A 20,310-nucleotide genomic window follows, 5' to 3' on the forward strand; every position below is an offset into this window, starting at 1 on the left:
TTAAAATAAGGCAAATCTCACTGAAATCCATATTATTGTGTTGGATTCCCAGACCATGGATCACATGTATAATTTATCCCTCATAAACATTTGAATTTGCTTACTTCCAGTTTAAAACAGCTGCTGTCCAATTAATTAATTAATTAATTAATTAATTAATTAATAATTAAATAATTAATTACAGAAAGTACTTTATTTAACTGTGTTAAAAATCACACAATGCCGGATTATATTCCAACAGGTTTATTTAACTGATAACTGACCACTAGAAAAGTTTATGGATAAAATTCTCTATTCTTTTGTTTCTTGCATATAAAATTGTTGCAAGACCATAAGACCGAGGAGTGGAAGTAAGACCATTTGGCCCATCGAGTCCACTCCGCCATTCAATCATGGCTGATGGGCATTTCAATGCCACTTACCTGCACTCTCCCCGTATCCCTTAATTCCTTGCGAGATTAAGAATTTATCAGTCTCTGCCTTGAAGACATTTAATGTCCTGGCCTCCACTGCACTTAGTGGCAATAAATTCCACAGGCCCACCACTCTCTGGCTAAAGAAATGTCTCCTCATTTCCGTTTTAAATTGACCCCTCTAATTCTAAGGCTTTGCCCACAGCTCCTAGTCTCCCCGCCTGATGGAAACAAATTCCCAGCATTCACCCTTTCTAAGCCATGCATTATCTTGTAAGTTTCTATTAGATCTCCCCTCAACCTTCTAAACTGTAATGAATACAATCCCTGGATTCTCAGCTGTTCATTGTATGTTAGGTCTACCATTCCAGGGATCATCTATGTGAATCTCTGCTGGACACACTCCAGTGTCAGTATGTTCTTCCTGAGGTGTGGGGCCCAAAACTGGACACGGTATTCTAAGTGGGGCCTAACCAGAGCTTTATAGCGCCTCAGTAGGACATCACTGCTTTTATATTCCAACCCTCTATTGTGTTTGTGTTTTTGATTTACTAGAACCATAATTAGAGTACGAGGTAGATGGAGAGTAAACTAGAACAGTGAATGATTGTCTCAGCCCCACAGTTGGTCCTAGAATGCCTCCCTGGCTCCCTGATCCAGTCTCCTGACCCACTTGCCAGGTTTCAATGGCAGTGCTTTTAACTTTTCCCTGTATATTGCTTCAGGAATCAGGGACAACCATACCCTCTTCCATTTATATTATCTTACCATCTAATTTGGGAAGAACCCAGAAACAATAAACTTCACTCTGTACCAACAAGATGTTTAAATGAAACTCTGCTTCTCCCACAGACCTGGCTGTCTCCCTGTCTGCTCCCTTATTGGGGGCATCTACCTTGACCTCTGAATTGTCTCTTTGATACACCGCTTTTGTTGCTTGAGTTGTTAGTGGCAATTTCAGGCAATATTGCCCACTCTCTTACACCTGCTGCATTGAGCTTCTCTAGTCCAACATGTTGACTCCTTGTGGCCACTCTTGCCACATCAACAGCATTCTATAGTTGGTACCACACACTGCTGAGTTTCTGATGTTTTATGCACCTGGGCGTTGTACGTTGCTGACAACTAACTCCATCGAGGTAGCAATTTCTAAAGCTGTCTTGGAATCCAGGTCTGTCCTTGTCCGTAGCTTCTGTTGGATGGTCTTGTGACACAAGCCAAATGGTCCTGCAAGGTATCTTGAAGTAACCCTCTGAATTTGCAATGTTCCGCTAACCTCTTTAAGGGCACAAATTGGGCAACGATTCTCCTTCGTGCTGTACAATTTATAAAAACAGAAATTTTCCATCATCTTCAGTGGCTATGGTAGAAAATAACTCTCCAGCACTTTGCATAGCTCTTGGAATATCTTCTCTGTGGGTTTCTCTGGTTGCACCAGACTCCTTGGAATCATGAAGATCTTGTTCCTAATGGTACTCAAGAAAACCAATACAATTATGTCTTCAACCATCTTATTCACCTATAAAGGCACATCAAAATGTTTGGTGTACAATGTCCAACATTTTAACTCTTCAATGGTCCCATTGCTCCAAATTGGCCCACCGTTTTGTTTTCCTGCTGGTGGGAATTTTTCCCGCCATTCGAGTCTAGTAGCTGGTCACAGTTGAGTTCCCTTGGTGAACAGTCTCCACGTTGGCTACTTTCTCTTTGACTGTATCAGTGCACTGACGTCACCCACAGCCCAGCTCCCTTAGTGACTGCTTCCCTTGATGTTACCTGCACAATCTCATGCTGTTTTTGAAACACAGACAATGTCCTTCCTCCTGACAAAAAACAAAGTGGCATTCACAGACAGTGTGTGGGCCACCCTACTCTTGTTGCCAGTTGTTGTGTTTGCAGTTCACAAGAGCCATAAGTAGAACATGAAGTAGACGGAGAGTAAACTTGAATAGGGAATACTCTATTGTGTGTCCTCTCAGCTCCACAGTTGTTCTTAGTTTCCCATTTAACTCTCACCTCTGGGTCACCCAACCCATTCACTCAAAGAGACAACACACACCTAACTAGATACATAACAAAAACAGACACAATGTATACTAATGTTTAGGTGTGAGGATTTGTACTGCCACTTAGTGGGTGCTTGCTATTTCTAGATGGCTGCTAAGTTTTATCATTTGATGATTCAAAATAAATAAATCAGAATCTTGTGTTTGTTTCAAAATTCTTCTGCAAAATGCATGAAGAACGAGATTGAGTGTCTATTTGTCATTCTCAGACAACCACCTGATGAAGGTGGTTGCAGCGCTCCGAAAGCTAGTGCTTCCAAATAAACCTGTTGGGCTATAAACTGATGTTGTGATTTTTAACATTCTCAGACTACCCTTTCTGGCTTAACCAGCAGCAGAGGATGTTGTTCCCTCCCATTGACATCAGGAGTGCTCCTGCTCCTACCATCACAGATCTACAGTTTGATGCTTACTCCCTATCTCCACATATATCCCCCTACTCCTGGATTTAATGAAAGGTTTCTTCCTTATAGTAGGCATGTCAGGGAACAGTCCTTGCCTCTTCCTTAAAAGGAAATCCAAGGCTCAATTTCTTTGGTCTCAAGTATGTCCCTAAGAACAGGTGTAAATGAATCTCCTATGACTGTGTCATCCTGTCTGAAAGAGAACAATACGGGAAGTCACCACAAATGAGAGATCTGGAGGGATTTTTAAAAAATATTAATTGTTTACATTTAATTTATTTCAGGCTAGGCTAGATGAATTTACTTCGTGAAGTTGATTTGTAATTGAAGAAAAAGTTGAAAGACAGCTTCAGGCTAATTTTTCAAAAAATGTTGTCTCGAAATTGTTTGCAATATTAATGCTCAATAAGAACTGATGAACATATCCATTTAAACACAAACAAATGTTATATCTATACTCTCAACGAATGGATGCTTTTATTGCAGAATAATTTATTGGCTTATGTCACATGATTTTTAAAATTATTTAGTGCTTGTGATTTGTGTGACTGTACTACTTTTTACATAAAGAAGCGGAAAGCCAGAAATACTGTAGTTCTGACCATGCATCGGCTCTCTCCCCTTAACTAACAACCACTCTACTTGGAATTTCAGGAGGTGTATGTTGGCAAAGAAACAGTGTGCACAGTAGACGGACTTCAGTTCAACAGTGTCTACAATGCAAGAGTAAAAGCCTTTAACTCAGCAGGTGTTGGACCTTACAGTAAAACAGTTGTGTTGCAGACATCTGAGGGTGAGGAAAACCAAAATACCAATTTAGTTTTACGAAGTTAATAACTTTGATGCAACTGTTTTGTATCATTAGAATTAGCATTATTATCTGAGTTATTGTGACTCTGCTGGAGATCTTAGCCCTTGGTTATGTATCTTGTCAGAAAAAGACCGTGGTTCACATTTTGCTTTACTAGTCTTAATATTGTTTCATCTCCCTTACATCTATATACTTGATGTAGCCTGTCAAAATTAATTAATTGAAAATTAACAGCAATTGAAAGCAAGAAGTAAAAGTTTATTATGCTCAAGTATGAGTGAGTGTCATTGGAATCAATTTGAATTTATCAAACAAAAAAAAATCTTAAATAGAATATAGTAGCACGAAAGAAGGCCACATTGTGCCTGTGCTGGCACTTTGGAGGAGCTATCCAATTATTCTAACTAACAGGTTTTATCTCCCATAGTTTCACATAGTATTTGCTGTGTGAAGTTAGTACCAAACACACTTTGTCATAGATGTTTCCCAATTAAATCATTATATGGTGGCTAAAGAATGTCTCCTCTCTATAAGTTAGCAAATCAATAAACAATAACATTTGTTCTTCACCTTAAGCTGACAGTTTTTAAAATTAAAGTCAGATTCATACAAAGTGCTAGTCCAATCACATTTACCATTTTTAAAAAATAGAGTTTGAAGATTATGCAATTTTTAACACAGTTACAAATCTATAAGGGTTTGGCATCATTAATACACAACTTGTGCATGTGTTAATTATTTTTTTCATGTGTACAATCTCCAGGCATGTCATATATAAACAATAAGTTGAAAAGTTCATATATTGGCAAGAGATAGTCTATCTAATAATGTAAAACAGGTGCAGGGAGGATAAAGCAAATTATTCTACGATAAGCTAACTTACTAAACAAAAAACTAAAGAATTGCAGATGCTGCAAATCAGAAACAAAATCAGAAATTGCTGGAACAAATATTCACTGAAGAAGGGTCACTGGACCTGAAATGTTAACTCTGCTTTTTCTGCATAGATGCTGCAAGATCTTCTGAGCTTTTCGAGCAATTATATGTTTTTATTTAAGATAATTTACATGTCTTTAGATAAGCAAATAAAATATATACTATTAAATAGACATTTAATTTAAAATGTGATGGAAAATTCAGAACTTGGTAATTGAAAGTATTGGAATTGAATGAAGAAATTTAGATTGCAAAGAACCTCTGAGGCTGAGCCCTACATTAGCCTTTGGGAATGCTGAGAATATTACAGTTCCAAAGGATTATAAAATTCCCATCAGAAGAAGAGTTTATGCTTTTGCTTTTGAAACTCCAAAGATAAATATAAAAGGTAGACATCAAATATTCTCTATCTTTTTTTAAAAAATAACCTATTCAGAGTTATTATGACAGACCTCTGAAGCAGGTGGGACTTGAACCCAGACCTCCTGACTCAGAAATAGAGACACTACCACTGCATCACAAGAGCCCTGTATATTTTCCATCATTAACTTATCATTTATGAAGCAGGCTCCCCACCACTGTTCCTATCCCTATGCTTTTTGATATTAGCAGTCCCATTCTCCATGATAGGGTAGTTAGCAATGTACGTCCATAAATAATAGATGTAAAAGTTTTGACATTTATAATGGTTTATATGAAAACAAGTCCATTCTAGCTAAGCTGGTGCAGTAAAACTAGCAGATAGTTTGACCAATGCATCACTGGTCTCTGTATCTATAAGATTCTTTATACAATCCAGTAGCACCGGTGTCTCAACTAATGTGAAACATCACTATAACACCAGGAGGTTAGAGAGTGATTTTATTAACTTACATCCCAGCCTGTTATGAGAGGCAAGGGAGGTGATTGCAGAGTCTCTGACATTATTTTCAAATCCTCTCTGGCCACAGGAGAGGTGCCAGAGGACTGGAGGCCAGCTAAAGAAGGGTGATAGTATTAAGCAGGAAACCATAAACCAATGAGTCTAACATCTGGTAGCGAAAGTATTGGAAAGAATTCTAACTGACAGAATTAATCTCCAATTGGTGAGGTAACAATTGATCAAGGACAGTCAGCCTGGGCTTTGTAATGGAGAGATCATGTCTGTCAAATTTCATAGAATTATTTGAGGAGGTGACTAGGTGTGTAGATCATGGTAGTACAGTTGATGTAGTCTACATGTACTTCACAAATGCTTTAGATAAGGTGTTGCATGGAGGACTGATTAAGAAGCTAAGAGTCATGGGATCCAGAGCAATTTGGCAAATTAAATCAGTGATAGGATTCAGAGGGTGAGGTTGAAGGGTGTTTTTGTGACTCAAAGCCTGTAACCAGTGGTGTACCACAGGGTTTGATGCTGGATCCTTTGCTGTTTGTAGTGTGCATTAATGATCTAGATATAAATGTAAGAGGTCAGATGGGTAAGTTCACAGATGGCATGAAAATTGGTGGTGTGGTACACTGCACGAACGAAAGCATTAGACTACAAGACAGAATAGGTATGCTGGTCAAATGAGCTGAAAAGTAACAAATGGATTAATCCTGAAAAGTGTGAGGTGATGCATTTTGGGAGAATTAACAAAGCAAGGTCAAGTGGTAGGACCCTAGCAAGTAGAGAAGATCGGAGGGACCCATCTTGGTGTGCATGTCCATAGATCCTTAAAGGCAGCATATCAGGCAGATAAGTTGATTAAGGAGGAATATATGATACTTGCCCTCAAGGCATTAAAAGAACAAGGAAGCAATGATGGCATTATATATAAATGTTAGGCTGTAGCTGGAGTCCTGTTTTATTCTGGTTGCCGCACTATAGGAAGGATGTGATTGCCCTAGGAAGAGTGCAAAAGAGATTCACCAAATGTGCCTGAGATGGAGCAATTCAGCAATGAAGAGAGACTAGATAGACTAGACTTGTTTTCCTTAAAGCAGAGAATGTTGGGAGATGTCTGATTGAGATGTTCGGAGTTATGAGAACAGATAGGGCAGGTAGGGAGAAACTTTTCCCCTTAGTAGAGGGTTCAATAACCATGGGGAACAGTTTTAAGATAAGAAGCAGGAGGTTTAGAGAGGAGTTGAAGAAAATCTTTTTCACCCAGAGGGTTGTGGGCATATGGAACTCACTGTCTAAAAGACTGGTAGAGGTGAGAACCCTCAAGACGTTGAGGAACTATTTAAATGAACACCTGAAATGTCATTGCATACAAGGTTACAGGCTAAATATTAGAAAAAGTGATTAGAATATATAGATGCTTGATGATTGGCATGCACATGATGGGCTAAAGGAAGTCTTTTTATGTTGAAAATACTCTGATTCTGTGATTAGTTTGCTGCAGCATCAAATTCACTGATTCAAAAGGCTGTCAGAACTGTACCAAAATTGGTGTTGATGGAGTTAAAAGGCAGTGAGTTTCTAGTTATTCCTAACGCACAGTATGTAACATTTGACCCATGTTCTTCGTACTATCTTTGTACTCAAGACTGTGGACGTCAAGATACATCCAAAAGCAAAATACTATAGATGATGGAAATCTGAAATAAAATCAGAAAATGCTGGAAATGCACAGCACATCAAGCAGTGTCTGTGGAGAGGGAAATGGAGTTAATGGGTTCAGATCATTGACCTTTCCACTAATACCTTCCAACACTAGTAAGGAGGAATCTTTAGATGAGGTAAAAGGAGGACATATTGGAAAGACTGGTACAGAAAGTAATATTGTCAGAACAGATGTATTGAAAACATTGGGAAAATGAAATAGAGTGAGTGGGTGGGTAAAAATGCAGACAAGGTCAACTTTTGGGGTTAGCAAGCTTGCAGTCAGTAGCCAGTCCCCAAAAATGGAAGCTGAGATGTTGAGGAAAGGAATAAAACAAATGGAGCTGGACCTTATGAAGGTGAAAGAAATCTGGAAATTAGAGGCAAATTATCTCATTTATCCAGTTTGAAGCAAACATTTGAAACAACATCAATTGGATGCCCACCACGAAATGAAAACAAATGCAAAATACTGCTGATCTGGAAATCTGAAATAAAAACAGGAAAGGCTGGAAGTATTCCAATGGATCGGATAGTATCTGTGGACAGAGAAAATTCTGATAATAGATCATTAACCTTAAATGTTAATACTGTTTATCTCCATTTGCTGCTGTCAAACATGGGAAGGAAACAGAAGATTAGAAATTGTTGAAGTGGCAGAGAGATAAGTACCATTTCAACTAGTTAGTGACTCAGAGCTGATTGCTTTTAATTGTTTCTCCCCTTTTTTTCCTACAACTGTCACTTTGAGTTCTTAGTTTCCTGACCTTAACCATCTCCTTTACATCATCAATGTCTGATCTGGTCTGAAAGCTATCCATTTCTGCTTCAACAGATGCCCAATTAGTTATCATCCACCAATGATATGCTCCTCTGCCAGGCTGAACATTGAACGTTGAACATTTTTTATTAAGGTGCACTTCCAAGTAAAATATCATGCTAGGGGAACCCCTATAACATTTAACTATGCCTTCCATTTTGAGGAATCATGGAACATTCTTTCTTCCAGACCTGTCCAGCACCCCATCCCATTTTTGAGCATAACTTATGGAGCAACATCTATGAAAAGCTGACTGGTTCCCCTTGATACCTGACTAGATTCCTGTAAGGACTTCCATACATTCTCAGTTTGTCTATCTGTGTTGCATCTGTCTTGACAATGCCACCTTCCAAACCAATGCCTTTGATATGTTTTTGCTTTTCCCCAACCAAAGATTCCAACTATCATTGTTGACAGGGCCCTTGACCATCCCTATTCTATTTCCCAGACAAATTCTCTCTTCTCTTCCCTAAACTCCAGGGCTACAATATGCTTTCCCTTGTCCTCACTTTCTGGCCAAGGATTCTCCATATTGCTATCACCAAACACATTTTGTCTTCCTCTTTCTGCATTATGAAGGAATTGTTCCATCTGTGACAAGCTGGTTTACTCCTTTAATCACCTCTTGCATCCTGACCCTTCCAAAAGCAGCTGCCCATGCAAAAGATTTAACACCATCCTTTTACCTCTTCCTTTATCAATATCCAAGATCCTAAATATTTCTCCTAGTTAAATGATCAACTTAATTATACACTCAAGTTAGTATGCTGCATTGACCTCTCATGATGTGGTCTCCTCTACCTTAGAGAGATCAAACACACATTATAGATATATTTGTGGATCAGCTCCATTCAGTCTACAAGTCTAAAATTTTAGACTCCTGTCATTTTACTTCTCCACTTTCATCCATTCTGACCTCTGTCCTCAGTATCCTTTTCATGATGCTGCACATAAGTTTGAGGAACAACACATTGTTTTGATTAGACCATCAGAACTCAAAATTGATCAAAACAATTGTAAATGATAATATTTGCCCCTATTTATATAATTAATGGAAGTTGATGGCACTAATCTTGTTTTTACTCACATTTCCATATCTTGTTTCTTTATTTGTCTCGGGGTTAGAGGGATATGGGCCAAGTACTGGTAAATGGGACTAGATTAATTTAGGATATCTGGTCAACATGGACAAGTTGGTCATCTCTATGGCTCTATGACCATTAGCCTTAATTGCCTTATTCTACCTTTTGTCAATTTATCTTTCCTGCCTTTACTTTATCACATGCCCTCTCCTTCCTTCTTTCTGTCTTCCTTCCTTTCAATCTTCTATATCTGCTTGAACCTGTTGCACTTCTCATTTCTTCCAGTACTAACAGAGGTCATTGATCTGAAACACTTACTCAGTTTCTGTCTCTAATAGTAGCTGTCTAACTTGCTGAGTATTCCAACTTTTTCTGATGTGAAGATAAGAACTTGGAGTTTTATTGTATTTCAGCCAATTATTGTCAGCTTGATTGATCAGTAAAAATCCATAAAAGCACAGCTAAACATTGAATAACAAATTAAATAAATAAAACTGTCCTTGTTCTGCAATTGCAGCATGGCTTAGACTTCAAATCAGGAAACCACCGCGATTATTTCTTTCCTCAGATAACCTCTATGACCAAATTGTGGACAGTTTTATGTTGGGGAGGGCATGGATGGTAGGTTGAAACTGCTCAATTCACTTCATACACAACTTTTACACAGGCGCATGTACTTAAAGGATAATTAAAGAAATGTTCTGTTAGTTCCTTAACTGCATTGTGAGTAAAGCATCACCCAGTATAGCTCTAAGTCTACCAGTTAGAAGGTTAGAATTTGGACTTTTTGACTGTTTTGTTTGGGTGCCACAGCTGACCTTGACATCTCTGTGCTGGGAAAGAGTTTAATCAGTCAGCGTTTTCTTTCCTGCTGTGCTCTGCTGGAATGTCTAGGTGCCTGGACATCAAATTAGAGTTTGGCTATGTTGCCTGTCACCCTCTCGCACCAAGTCTTGTAGACCAGTCTGCCATGCTCACTAGCTAGGCTTAAATGAATACTGGCCATCTGATCAAGAAATAGAAGAAAATTAACAATCGTGCACAATCTCTGAGGAGAGAAGGCCTGATATGGAGGAAGGGATGCAGGGAGAATAGGATATATTTCTTATTCTGAAATTGCTGTTCTGTTCTTCCATTTCAGTGGCTTGGTTTACCTTTGATCCCAATTCTGCCCATCCGGATATCCTTCTGTCTAATGATAACCTGACTGTTACGTGTAATAGCTACGATGATCGCGTTGTGCTAGGATCTGTTGCATTCTCCAAAGGAATCCATTACTGGGAATTGTCTATTGATCGCTATGATAACCACCCCGACCCTGCTTTTGGAGTGGCAAGAATTAATTTAGTAAAGGATATGATGCTAGGCAAGGATGATAAGGCCTGGGCCATGTATGTTGACAACAACCGCAGTTGGTTTATGCATGGCAATTCCCACACAAATAGGTAAGTGTTTCATTTTCTGACTTGTAATACTTTCAAAATCTTCAACAACCAAATTTCACCGATAATTGCCACTTTCAGGTGTGAAGAAAAACTGCTGCAGTAAACTAATGATTAAATTACTCAATGAAAACGACAAACAACTTTCTTTGGAAATTGTTAATTATTCATTCTTGGGATATGTTCAGCTATTGCTGCCTTGAGGGCATTAAGAATTAGCTACATGGTGAACCTGGAGCTATGTAGACTAGATTGAGTAACTATGGCAGTATTTCTTCCCTGACTGAACTTTGTGTTTTTTTGTTTTCAGTAATTTAGTGGTCATATTGTCATTTTCTATTCCTGGTGGCACAACACAAATTACCAGCATTGTTGAATTCAATTTCACAGGTTACTATGATGGTACGTGAATTCAAATCCTCTGAATTACTAGTCCAGGATTACAGTCACTACATGACCCAGCCGTTTATCAGAAACTTAGTTACAATGAGGCTGGGCCAACACTTTATTCAACATATCTGTGACCACATTGTCATATTTAATATGGTAGGGCTGTACTGGCTTCTCATCCAGCCCCCTCCACCTCAGACAGGGTAAGGTTCTGACTACTTACGTATGTCTATGCACCTGACACTGCTGCATCAAGAGCAACCTGAATCCAAGCAGTGTGGGTTTTCATATGAAACGCACTGTAACAAGTTGACATGAGGCAGTGCGTTTTTCAATCCTTAGTGGTTGCCATGAGCTGTTTTCTTTCTAAGGGTTCAAAGGATATCTCTGCCAGTTAAAGATCAGAAGAAGTGCTGGCATGAGGGCTATGTCAACTAGAGTGTTACTTTTGGCTGATCCCTTGAAACCTTCTTGTAGACACCAGGGTAAGAATCCCTGATTGGTATAGCATTTGTCTTTTTGCTTAATTGGCATACTTAAAACATTTCTACCAGTTTTGTGACACTGAAATTTCAATACGGTGTATTAATGGATATGTCAGACAAGAAATTTGTTTAATTAAATGGAAACAGTAATATTTGTTTGAATAAAATTTATTTTCATGTTTTCTAGGACAGAAGGTGGGATTTGTAAAGGTACAACAATTGGAGTTCTCCTGGACCTAAGCAAGCATATCCTTTTATTTTACATCAACAATGTTCAGCAAGGCCCTGTAGCCTTTGAAAATTTGGAAGGCATTTTTGTGCCTGCTATCAGCATTAATAGGAATGTCCAGGTAAGATTGGGCCATGATTAAAAAATGTGTCTTCTTTAGACTCTCTTAATGTGAGAAGAAAAATATTCATAAAGATATATCATCTACTGGGTTGAACCAGTGACCCATTGGTCACGTCTGGCACCTAAGTCCAGGCAAGTAAATCCTAGATTCCCCTGATGACAATTCTTGGATGATATTTAATTCTCTAACCCTCTCAGTAGAGGTCACAATACCTAGTAACTTCGTCCAATTATAGCTTCAATCTTTTATTCATTAATCTGCCCTGTTCGAATTCTGTATATAGTACTAGGGGCTTAGGAATAGGATTTTCATAGTGTGGTTGCCTCATTGGTGACTGAATCTTTAATCCTATACCACAATGAGCCAGTATTGAGATTTAATGTGTATGCATGCAAATGCCAGTATAGTTTTATATTTTATATATGGCCACTGGGAACCTGTGAAGAGAAAGAGGTTTACAGCCAGTCACTGCATCCCAAGCTCAGAGTAGAACAGAAAGTTATTGTCATGTGTACTTCTACATGGACAAAAAAGTGAAAAAACTTATAAGCCACACCACCACGCACCTATGTCAAAGACAGAAATCATAATAATTTTAAAAAGTAAAATTAAAACAAAGTTCATCACGGTTCAGTTAACAGCTCCTGGGCTTGGGGAAAGCCAATTAAGGAACAATGGATTACCCTGAAAACACAGCCAGGATGAAACTGCCATGCTGGGCCACTGGAATACTGGGCCAGAAGCCTCCACTGAAGAAGACTGCCATGCCAGGCTGAGACTGCCACTCCTGAACAAGACCACCATGCGGGGCTAAGACCGCCTGCCGGGCCAGTGGAATACCTGGATGCCATAGATGGAGAAGATCTCCACATTGGGACAAGACCTCTATGCTGTGATAAGACCACCACATTGGAAGAATTCTCCTCCTTCAACCACCCAGGCCAGCTGCAGACATGGAGCATTGGATTAGCCCATGAGTCTGGATGGGAGGAGCCAGCCCAGGACCTGTTCCTTTCTCACCACGAGACCCTGGGCTGGGGTGGAGCCGTGTCCAGCTCATCCTGGCTTTGGTGGCACTGCTGCTGGAGGCCTCCTCTTTCTTGGCACTCTCCAGGTCACTGATTACCAATTAGGGCAGAAGCAGCCCAGAAGTAGTGGTCCTGTGGCTGAACTATTGTTGAAACAGTTAAAAGGTGTAAGAAGAAACTTTAGCTCTGAGAGGCAGTGCCAGAACTACATTGAATGATGTGATGGCCACACTCTTACTGAGCTAACCTCACTCACCCATTTCGAGTAGCAATAGATCTGCACTCTTTAAATTTATTTCTTTATGTCATTGACAGGATGTAGTGGGAGCAACTTGGGAAACATAGGCCAGAATCTTGGGTGCCTTGTCCTATAAAGCTAGTCTTAATCTACTGATTTTATTCATGAAGGAAGACTGGGGCACAGAGAATCTGAAAATGAAAGTCCAATCGGTTCTGCTATCATGTGTTTCTCCAACGCAAATTGGATTGAAGGATTTAGACCGTTATTTGTAGAACGTGAACTTTTCTTACCAGTATTGGCTATAATTCGATTCTGGCTCCATTATTTAAATGGTGCGGCTATTGTGTGGTTTTCTTATAACGCGAGATTGCACGAAAATGGAACTATCGCGTTATATCAGCACTGACAATACATAAATATAGGGAGACTCTATTACAAGGATAGGACCAATCAGAGAATAAAAAAAATCATGTGGTTTACTTTTCAACACTTGATGGTGTCATGTTTTAAAATTTGTTTTTTTTTCCAACAGGTAACACTTCACACAGGACTGGAAATTCCAAATCATATCAAACAAGGAAAATCTTCGTCATCCTGCAGCCCCAACAGCAAGTCTAAATATTGACTACCAACAAAATACCAAACTATCCAAGTATATCATGTTTGTGCCAAGACTCCTGATCCCATATATAGAAAATAATCAGAAAAACCTTTAAAAAACCACAATTTCCACAGTTGCAACTAAACCTTAGTTACATTACACAAGTGTAACATGACACTCAAAAATGTCTTTCAATAATATAACATTCAAAACTATTTTCAATATTAACACTTTTTAATCAAATGACTGTCAATGTTTATGTTAGCAAAGTTGAAGTAAACAAATAGAAGCTCCCATTTCATTGCAAAAGACTGTAGGTAGCAGTTAAGCAGCAACCTCTAAACTGTTACCTTTTTATAAAAAGTGTACCTTAGATTTTGAAATCATAATATTAATTTTAAGGTGTACCACATAAAAACAGTTTGGATGTATTTGGATAAAAATCTTCATCTCTGAAAGGGAATTAAGCTTCCTTTTAGCAGCAAGAGACATTATTTAAATTAATTTTCCTCAAACCTTAAAATCTGCTTCCCTGCAACCTGTTTTCCCCACTGACAATTGACAAATGCCGACAAAGTAAATCAAGTATATTTACATGATGGACAAGCTTGAGACAATAGCATTTGTCCAGGTATTAGTTGTCAAACTGGAAATCCTTCCATATGTCTTTGGCAGGCAGTAACAGCAGGAGAGTCTTCTGGTCAACCAAACCATGTGGTAGCTGTAGCTCAACAATTACATGTTAGCCATGTTAAAAACACTCGATATGCAGTCTCTTGTCAAAAGCTGTACACTGTGGCAAGTATGCTTCACATTTCAAGGAACTGCTGATGTTGACTATTTAACCCTGATTCGGGTTGGAGAAACTCTAAGGAATCCTGTCATTCTGTAAAATGGCAGTGCCCTGGCATGCTGCCCATTGGCCATGAAGCAGATGATTAACCAGTCTGTCATAACAACCAATACATCTGGGACTTGCTGAATGCATCTGTACATAGCCAATTGACAACAGCTAATGATGTCCCAGTAACTATCTGATTATGCTTCCTAACATATAAAGGCAGGGCCAGTATGCTGCCTTCCCAGCATGTGAGTGCCAGCTTAAATTCTCTCTACTCTTGCCCACTTCCTTCAACATAAGGAAAATCATAGATAGGAAAATCATTTGAACAGTCTTTTGAACATGTAGTTGAGTGAAGATAGGAGTATCACTGTAGAGTTTTATCCTGGAGAATGGTAGCAAAATGTCAGTCTAGAAAGGAGGGAGAGCAGTTCATCCACACTGTTGTTCCTAGAATCAAATAACACAAAATCTTTGAGACTTACCGAAGGAGAGAGTTGTTGAAACTGCCAAGATGACTCCAGGAGTATTGTTTCTTCACACCAGCATTGACTACATATATAGAGAGATCAGCTGCCACATGGGAGGGGGAATGGGGACAGTTGTGGAAAAAATAGAAATATTTTTTTCAAAACCATTTGGAGTAAAGTTTTAATTTCAGCAGGCAGTCTGTGATGTGCTTCACCCAATTTTCCTTTAATGATTAGGAACAATAAATAATCAAATAATATTGTTTTCTCATTATCTTTTCACTACAATGGATATATTTTAAAATATTATGATTTTGTTTAGGGTTACGTCTCTAAAGATAAATAGTCTGCACCTCTCCTGTGCAAAGCATGAGATACTTATTTCAACATTTACCAGTACAGAGATGAATCCAGTTTAAATTAACAAATTCAATTTAGTTTTTGCTACTCTTGACTGACATACCTCCAATCATTGATCTTTATTCATTTATCTAATTACGGAAGGAGTATTCCTTCCTTTGCCTTGGAATTAGCCGGTAAAAGTATTTTTGTATATTTTCCTAATCAACCTGTTTAGAGATATTATTATAAAACTCTAGAGTAGGTGAGGCTTGAACCCAGACCTCTTAGTTCGGAGGAATGGACATTACCATTGCACCACAAGAGCCCCTCATAAGTATTTTCATTGTGATCTAAAGTAGCTGAATGGATTAATGAGGGACTGCAAAAGACCAAATTGACTTATGCTGCTGTTGAGCATTTTCTCACGGCTGACTGAAAAACACAGTGACCGAACACCTTAGCCTATACCTTTCCACTCTTGATCCAAGAATGATCAAAGGGACCTTGAGCTAATTAAAAATTCAAGTATTGATATATTTTAGCACCTAAGCTAACGCACTTGTTTCTTTTTCAGTTGAATACGTAAAATATTTACAATGTAGGAAAAAATTTTATGGAAAACAGTATGCAGGAAAACACTTGCAAATCTATATGATGTAAACTAAATGTTGAAGTATGTAAATTTAATAGGTCTGTTTTGTGATCGTGTCTGTTTTGCTAATCTTTTATGCTTTGAAAGGTCAATTGATGGTGGTGGCAGACACACAAAGTGTTTAAAGTGCTGTGGAAGACTGTTGCTTTGCATGTATAGTTGAACGAAATTTGCCAATGTTTCCTTGATTATGCACTTTGGCGTTATTTAATTTAGTGATGTTCGAAACTTAGAGAAATGTTCTAGATGACAGTTTTAAATTTACATAATTATCAGACCTTCACATAATATTAATAAGTACTGGTAATAGCCAATGACATCACAACATTATCATTATCAGTCTTATTTCACAATAGGTCTGCATTCAAAAGGGCAGAGGGGCAGAACCTCACCATCTCCTACAGAAGATCAGTGGAGAACCTGGAGAAAGAGCAAATAGGCACATGCAAAGGTTGAGAGGCAGGAGATGTGTGATGTGATTTTGTGATCTTTGTGATGTATACTGCTCCTTGGCCAGCTACCCCAATCTCTCTCTCACACACACACACACACCAAAGTTTTACCAATTTCTCCTTTGCCAGAAGATGCAGCTAAAACTTGTAAATTTGACTCCCTGGGGGATGTCCAAGTCTTCAGACTTGATAACCAGTCAATTGCTTTACCTTTCAAGTTTCGTACGTGTTTAGAGGATCCTATACTTGGAGAGATCTTTAAGTGTGGGAAATGTTATACCATTGGTGGACAATGCTAATTCTAATCCCTGTGAGATCAAACTGCAGAATTCTTCTGATATGAGTTGATTGGCTATTTTATTGAAAAATATGGAAATACTGCACTTTATTCTTTGTGATGCCAATGAGGGTGTTAGCATGAATGAGGGTGTTAGCATGCACAATGAGCTACCTCTACAAAGTTGTAAGTTCAATACCAGTGTGAAGGGATAACCCAGACTGACATTCCAGTCTAACACAGTTGGAGGTGCCATATTTTTGATGACCCCGTAGTAGGGAAGTCCACACTACTCATTCAACGTGAAACCACTAAAAGAACAGAATGACTGGTCAATCATTGATTTCATCGCATTTTTGTGGAATCTTGCTGTGCGAGGTGGCTACTGTTTACCAGTCTCTGTAATTCAATTATAATTAAATGTTATGATTGGGGGTAAGATGTTGTATAAATGCAAATCTTCTTATTCAACAGACTAAAACTGATCCCAAGGAGTACCCTGAACAGTAAGCACAATGGCATTTCAGATCGAAAGTAGACTATGATTTGTAATGGCACTGAACTTAGTCTTACTGCAAAGCATCACTTATCTTGTTGGAGTCCACTGATATCTTCTTAGGGTATAGAATTGCTTTAAGAATGGCCTCAAGCTCCTGATCTGTATTATTGTTATGGTGTTTTGTTTGATAGGAACAGTCTCTTCTATTGTTTTGCATTAAAGGGGTAGTTTTTCTTATTCAACCTGAAACACATTATTCTGCTGACCTCCAGGATACTTAGAGGATTGAACAGAAAGATGGATGGTCACTTGGCTCAAGTAGTGGAGGTTCAAGAACATTCTAGAATTGAGTAGGAACTATTTAATCATACTTCTCAGCAAGAAGGATTATTGGGTCAATTTCTGTATTTAGAACCAGCTAGACTTCTGACAGCATAATTATTGAACAGGAGCATTCTTAGATCAGGATTCTCCCCCAGATATTGGTGTGCTCCGGACATTTCACAAGCCCTACACTGATACGTCCAGTAACATGAAATGGGGGAATATCTATACAGTGATATTATTCACATGAAGTTCCCCTCCCTTTCACCTTAAATTATCATTTTACTATATTGTGCTATTACGTTTTCTTCAAATTCACTGGTCACTCACAGTTGGAGCAGATGACTTATGGGTAGGAACAGGTACCTCACAAGCTGGTCTACAAATGTGGCGTATGCATTTGGACTGAGCAGGTATGAACCCCTGGGCTGATTTATCCCATTACCTGCAGTCATTCCTCTTTTCCTTAATGGTCTGTATGGGTAATCTTCTTCAGTGTGTTGACAGTGGAATGAAGAATCATATTGGATTGTTTTCATTGTTGAATGGAAGAACAATCCAGTGTTCCAAAATTTCTTAAGTTAATGGTGTATAGTTATTACGTCCTTTCAATTCAGGAGGGGAGCAGTGATGCCTTGATGGTGACCATTATAATGTCTTAAAGATATTGTACCTGTAAAATCATTTTTACAGTTCACAATGGCATCCGCAGTATGAGGAAGCCATTCCATTCTACAAAAGCTGGAGGCCAAAGTGGAAGTATATAGCACTTTTCATAACCTGTAAACTTCCTAAAGCACTTCAAGCAATTATTTTTGAATTACTTTCACTGTTGTAATGAAGAAAGTATGGTAGCTAATTTACACACAGCAAGCTCTCACAATCAGCAATGAAATAAATTACCAGATCATCTGTTTTAGGCATGGATTGAAGTATAAATATTTGCCAAGATAAAGTTGAAAAACAGCTTAATGCAGCTGATTACAACATCCTAGATTTTATAAATAAGGATTATAGGGTAATAAAAGCAAAGGGTAGTATTAAGCTTATATAAATCACTGCTTTAGGCCACTGCTGGAATATTGCATCCAGTTTTGGTGCCTTTAAAGATTTACCAGGGATGAGAGGTATTGGGTAGAAGGAATGCAAGAGATTTTATTTTTATTAGAAGAGGTAAAGTTAAGAGGAGACCTGAGAGAAATTTAGAATTAAGAAAGTTATGCTAAAGTTCACAGTAAAAATGATTTCTATGGTCTGAGGAAACCAGAGGCTAAAAAAAATGATTAATAAAACATAGGGAAATTGTTGGAGAAATTTCTTTATGTAGAAAGTTGTCAGAACAAGGGATGTCCTGTCAGAATTGATGGTGGAAGCAGAAACCAGAAAAATTTTAATGGGAATGGATCAAAATTTAAAAATAACATTTGAAAGGTGATATAAGGGAGAAGGAATTGGCACTGAAATGATGGGCAGAATGGCCATTTCTAAATTTTGTTGTTCTACAATTCCGTAATTTGAACAATTAAATTCTTGTAAAGTCCCTAACTCTTTTACACTATTTCTCTGACATGTTGACCACACCTTGGGAATGTATTGAATTTGAGAATATTGTCTACATAAAATTCATAGTGATGAATTGATGTGAAATGAATCAGTTAAACACTAGGGTAATTCTCTCCAGTTGTTGTTTGAATCTTTCCTTTCAAAGATTTTTTTCTTAAGCTTTTTTTATAAAATAAATCTTGTGGCATGGTTAAAATGTGATTTCCAACTGGCTGCAACAAAGTATTTAGTTATGAGAACAGTTGTGATGGGCTAGCAATCCAAAGCATTTGATAATGGCTCCTCTTGAGAAACTTTACCACTCATAAAACAAATCTCTCTCAGAGAATCTGAATGCAAAATAATGCTGAAATCACAAGATGGTAGTTTTAAAATTTCATTCTTCACACAGTGAGTTCATTACCTGTAAACCTATGGTATTTTAATACAATTTTCTGAAAGCAGGGCTGCTAACTGTTTACTGATGAGTACAAAAAATTAGATTTTTAAACAGGTAAAATTGTCAAGTTTTTAATATTGCAAGTTATTTTGTAACAATCTGTTTTGAATGTATTGTTATAAATTTTGAGTGGAGCATTTTATGTATTTACAGACTATTTGTAATCAGTATTGTTTTAACAAACACACTATGCAGCAGAATAAACAACACTAACAGGTACAGTGGCGTTGTTTACAAGCTGAACCACTGCCAGCCTTTATAATGGTGATAAGTACACACTACTCTGAATATGTTTACTATATAATGTAGTTTGATAAATTCAAATTATAAACATTGTAATACAAACACTTTTTACAGTGATGCAGTTTTAAACAAATACATCTGGGATCTTCAATTTTTTAAAGTTTTAATTAGTTTGATTCTTTGCAATCACAGTTTTGGCAAAGGCTCAAAAATGAATAGAAGAGGGTACCTCAACAATTTTATTCAAATACATTCTCATTTGAATGAAATATTAGAAACTATATTAACAAATTTGATTCTGGACTTTCATCACTTGTGATTTTCCCTTTTTCTTGATGTGCACTTTAATCATTTGATTGTTGGCTGACTAGTAGTTGTTACTTGTTAAAATTTCAGATTTTAGTAAGGAAAATGTTTAATTTATTATTCACATGTATTGATTACTAATATATGTTTGGTAAGATGTTGCCATTTTTAAACTAGGTTTGATAGCAACCGAATAATGCTTTAGGAAAGTATCTATTCTTTCGTAGTTTTAACAGTATTAGATTTCAGATTGTGGAA

General features: G+C 37.8%; 1 protein-coding gene across 2 annotated transcripts in view; it reads left to right on the forward strand.

Moving 5' to 3' along the window:
* The window catches only part of trim67 (tripartite motif containing 67), a 63,849-nt gene extending 44,108 nt beyond the window's left edge, over positions 1-19,741 (forward strand). For both annotated transcript variants that reach the window (XM_043680780.2, XM_043680790.2), the window contains exons 7-10: positions 3,538-3,676; positions 10,246-10,549; positions 11,609-11,771; positions 13,576-19,741. In XM_043680780.2, coding sequence (XP_043536715.2) covers positions 3,538-3,676; positions 10,246-10,549; positions 11,609-11,771; positions 13,576-13,668 — 699 coding nt within the window. In that variant the 3' untranslated portion in view covers positions 13,669-19,741. The remainder of the gene's footprint in view (positions 1-3,537; positions 3,677-10,245; positions 10,550-11,608; positions 11,772-13,575) is intronic.
* Positions 19,742-20,310: the final 569 nt, after the last annotated feature.

Source organism: Chiloscyllium plagiosum, unplaced genomic scaffold (genome assembly GCF_037043375.1).
Source record: "Chiloscyllium plagiosum isolate Xiang-an unplaced genomic scaffold, Cpla_swu_hap1 HiC_scaffold_3, whole genome shotgun sequence".
Lineage (NCBI taxonomy): Eukaryota > Metazoa > Chordata > Chondrichthyes > Orectolobiformes > Hemiscylliidae > Chiloscyllium > Chiloscyllium plagiosum.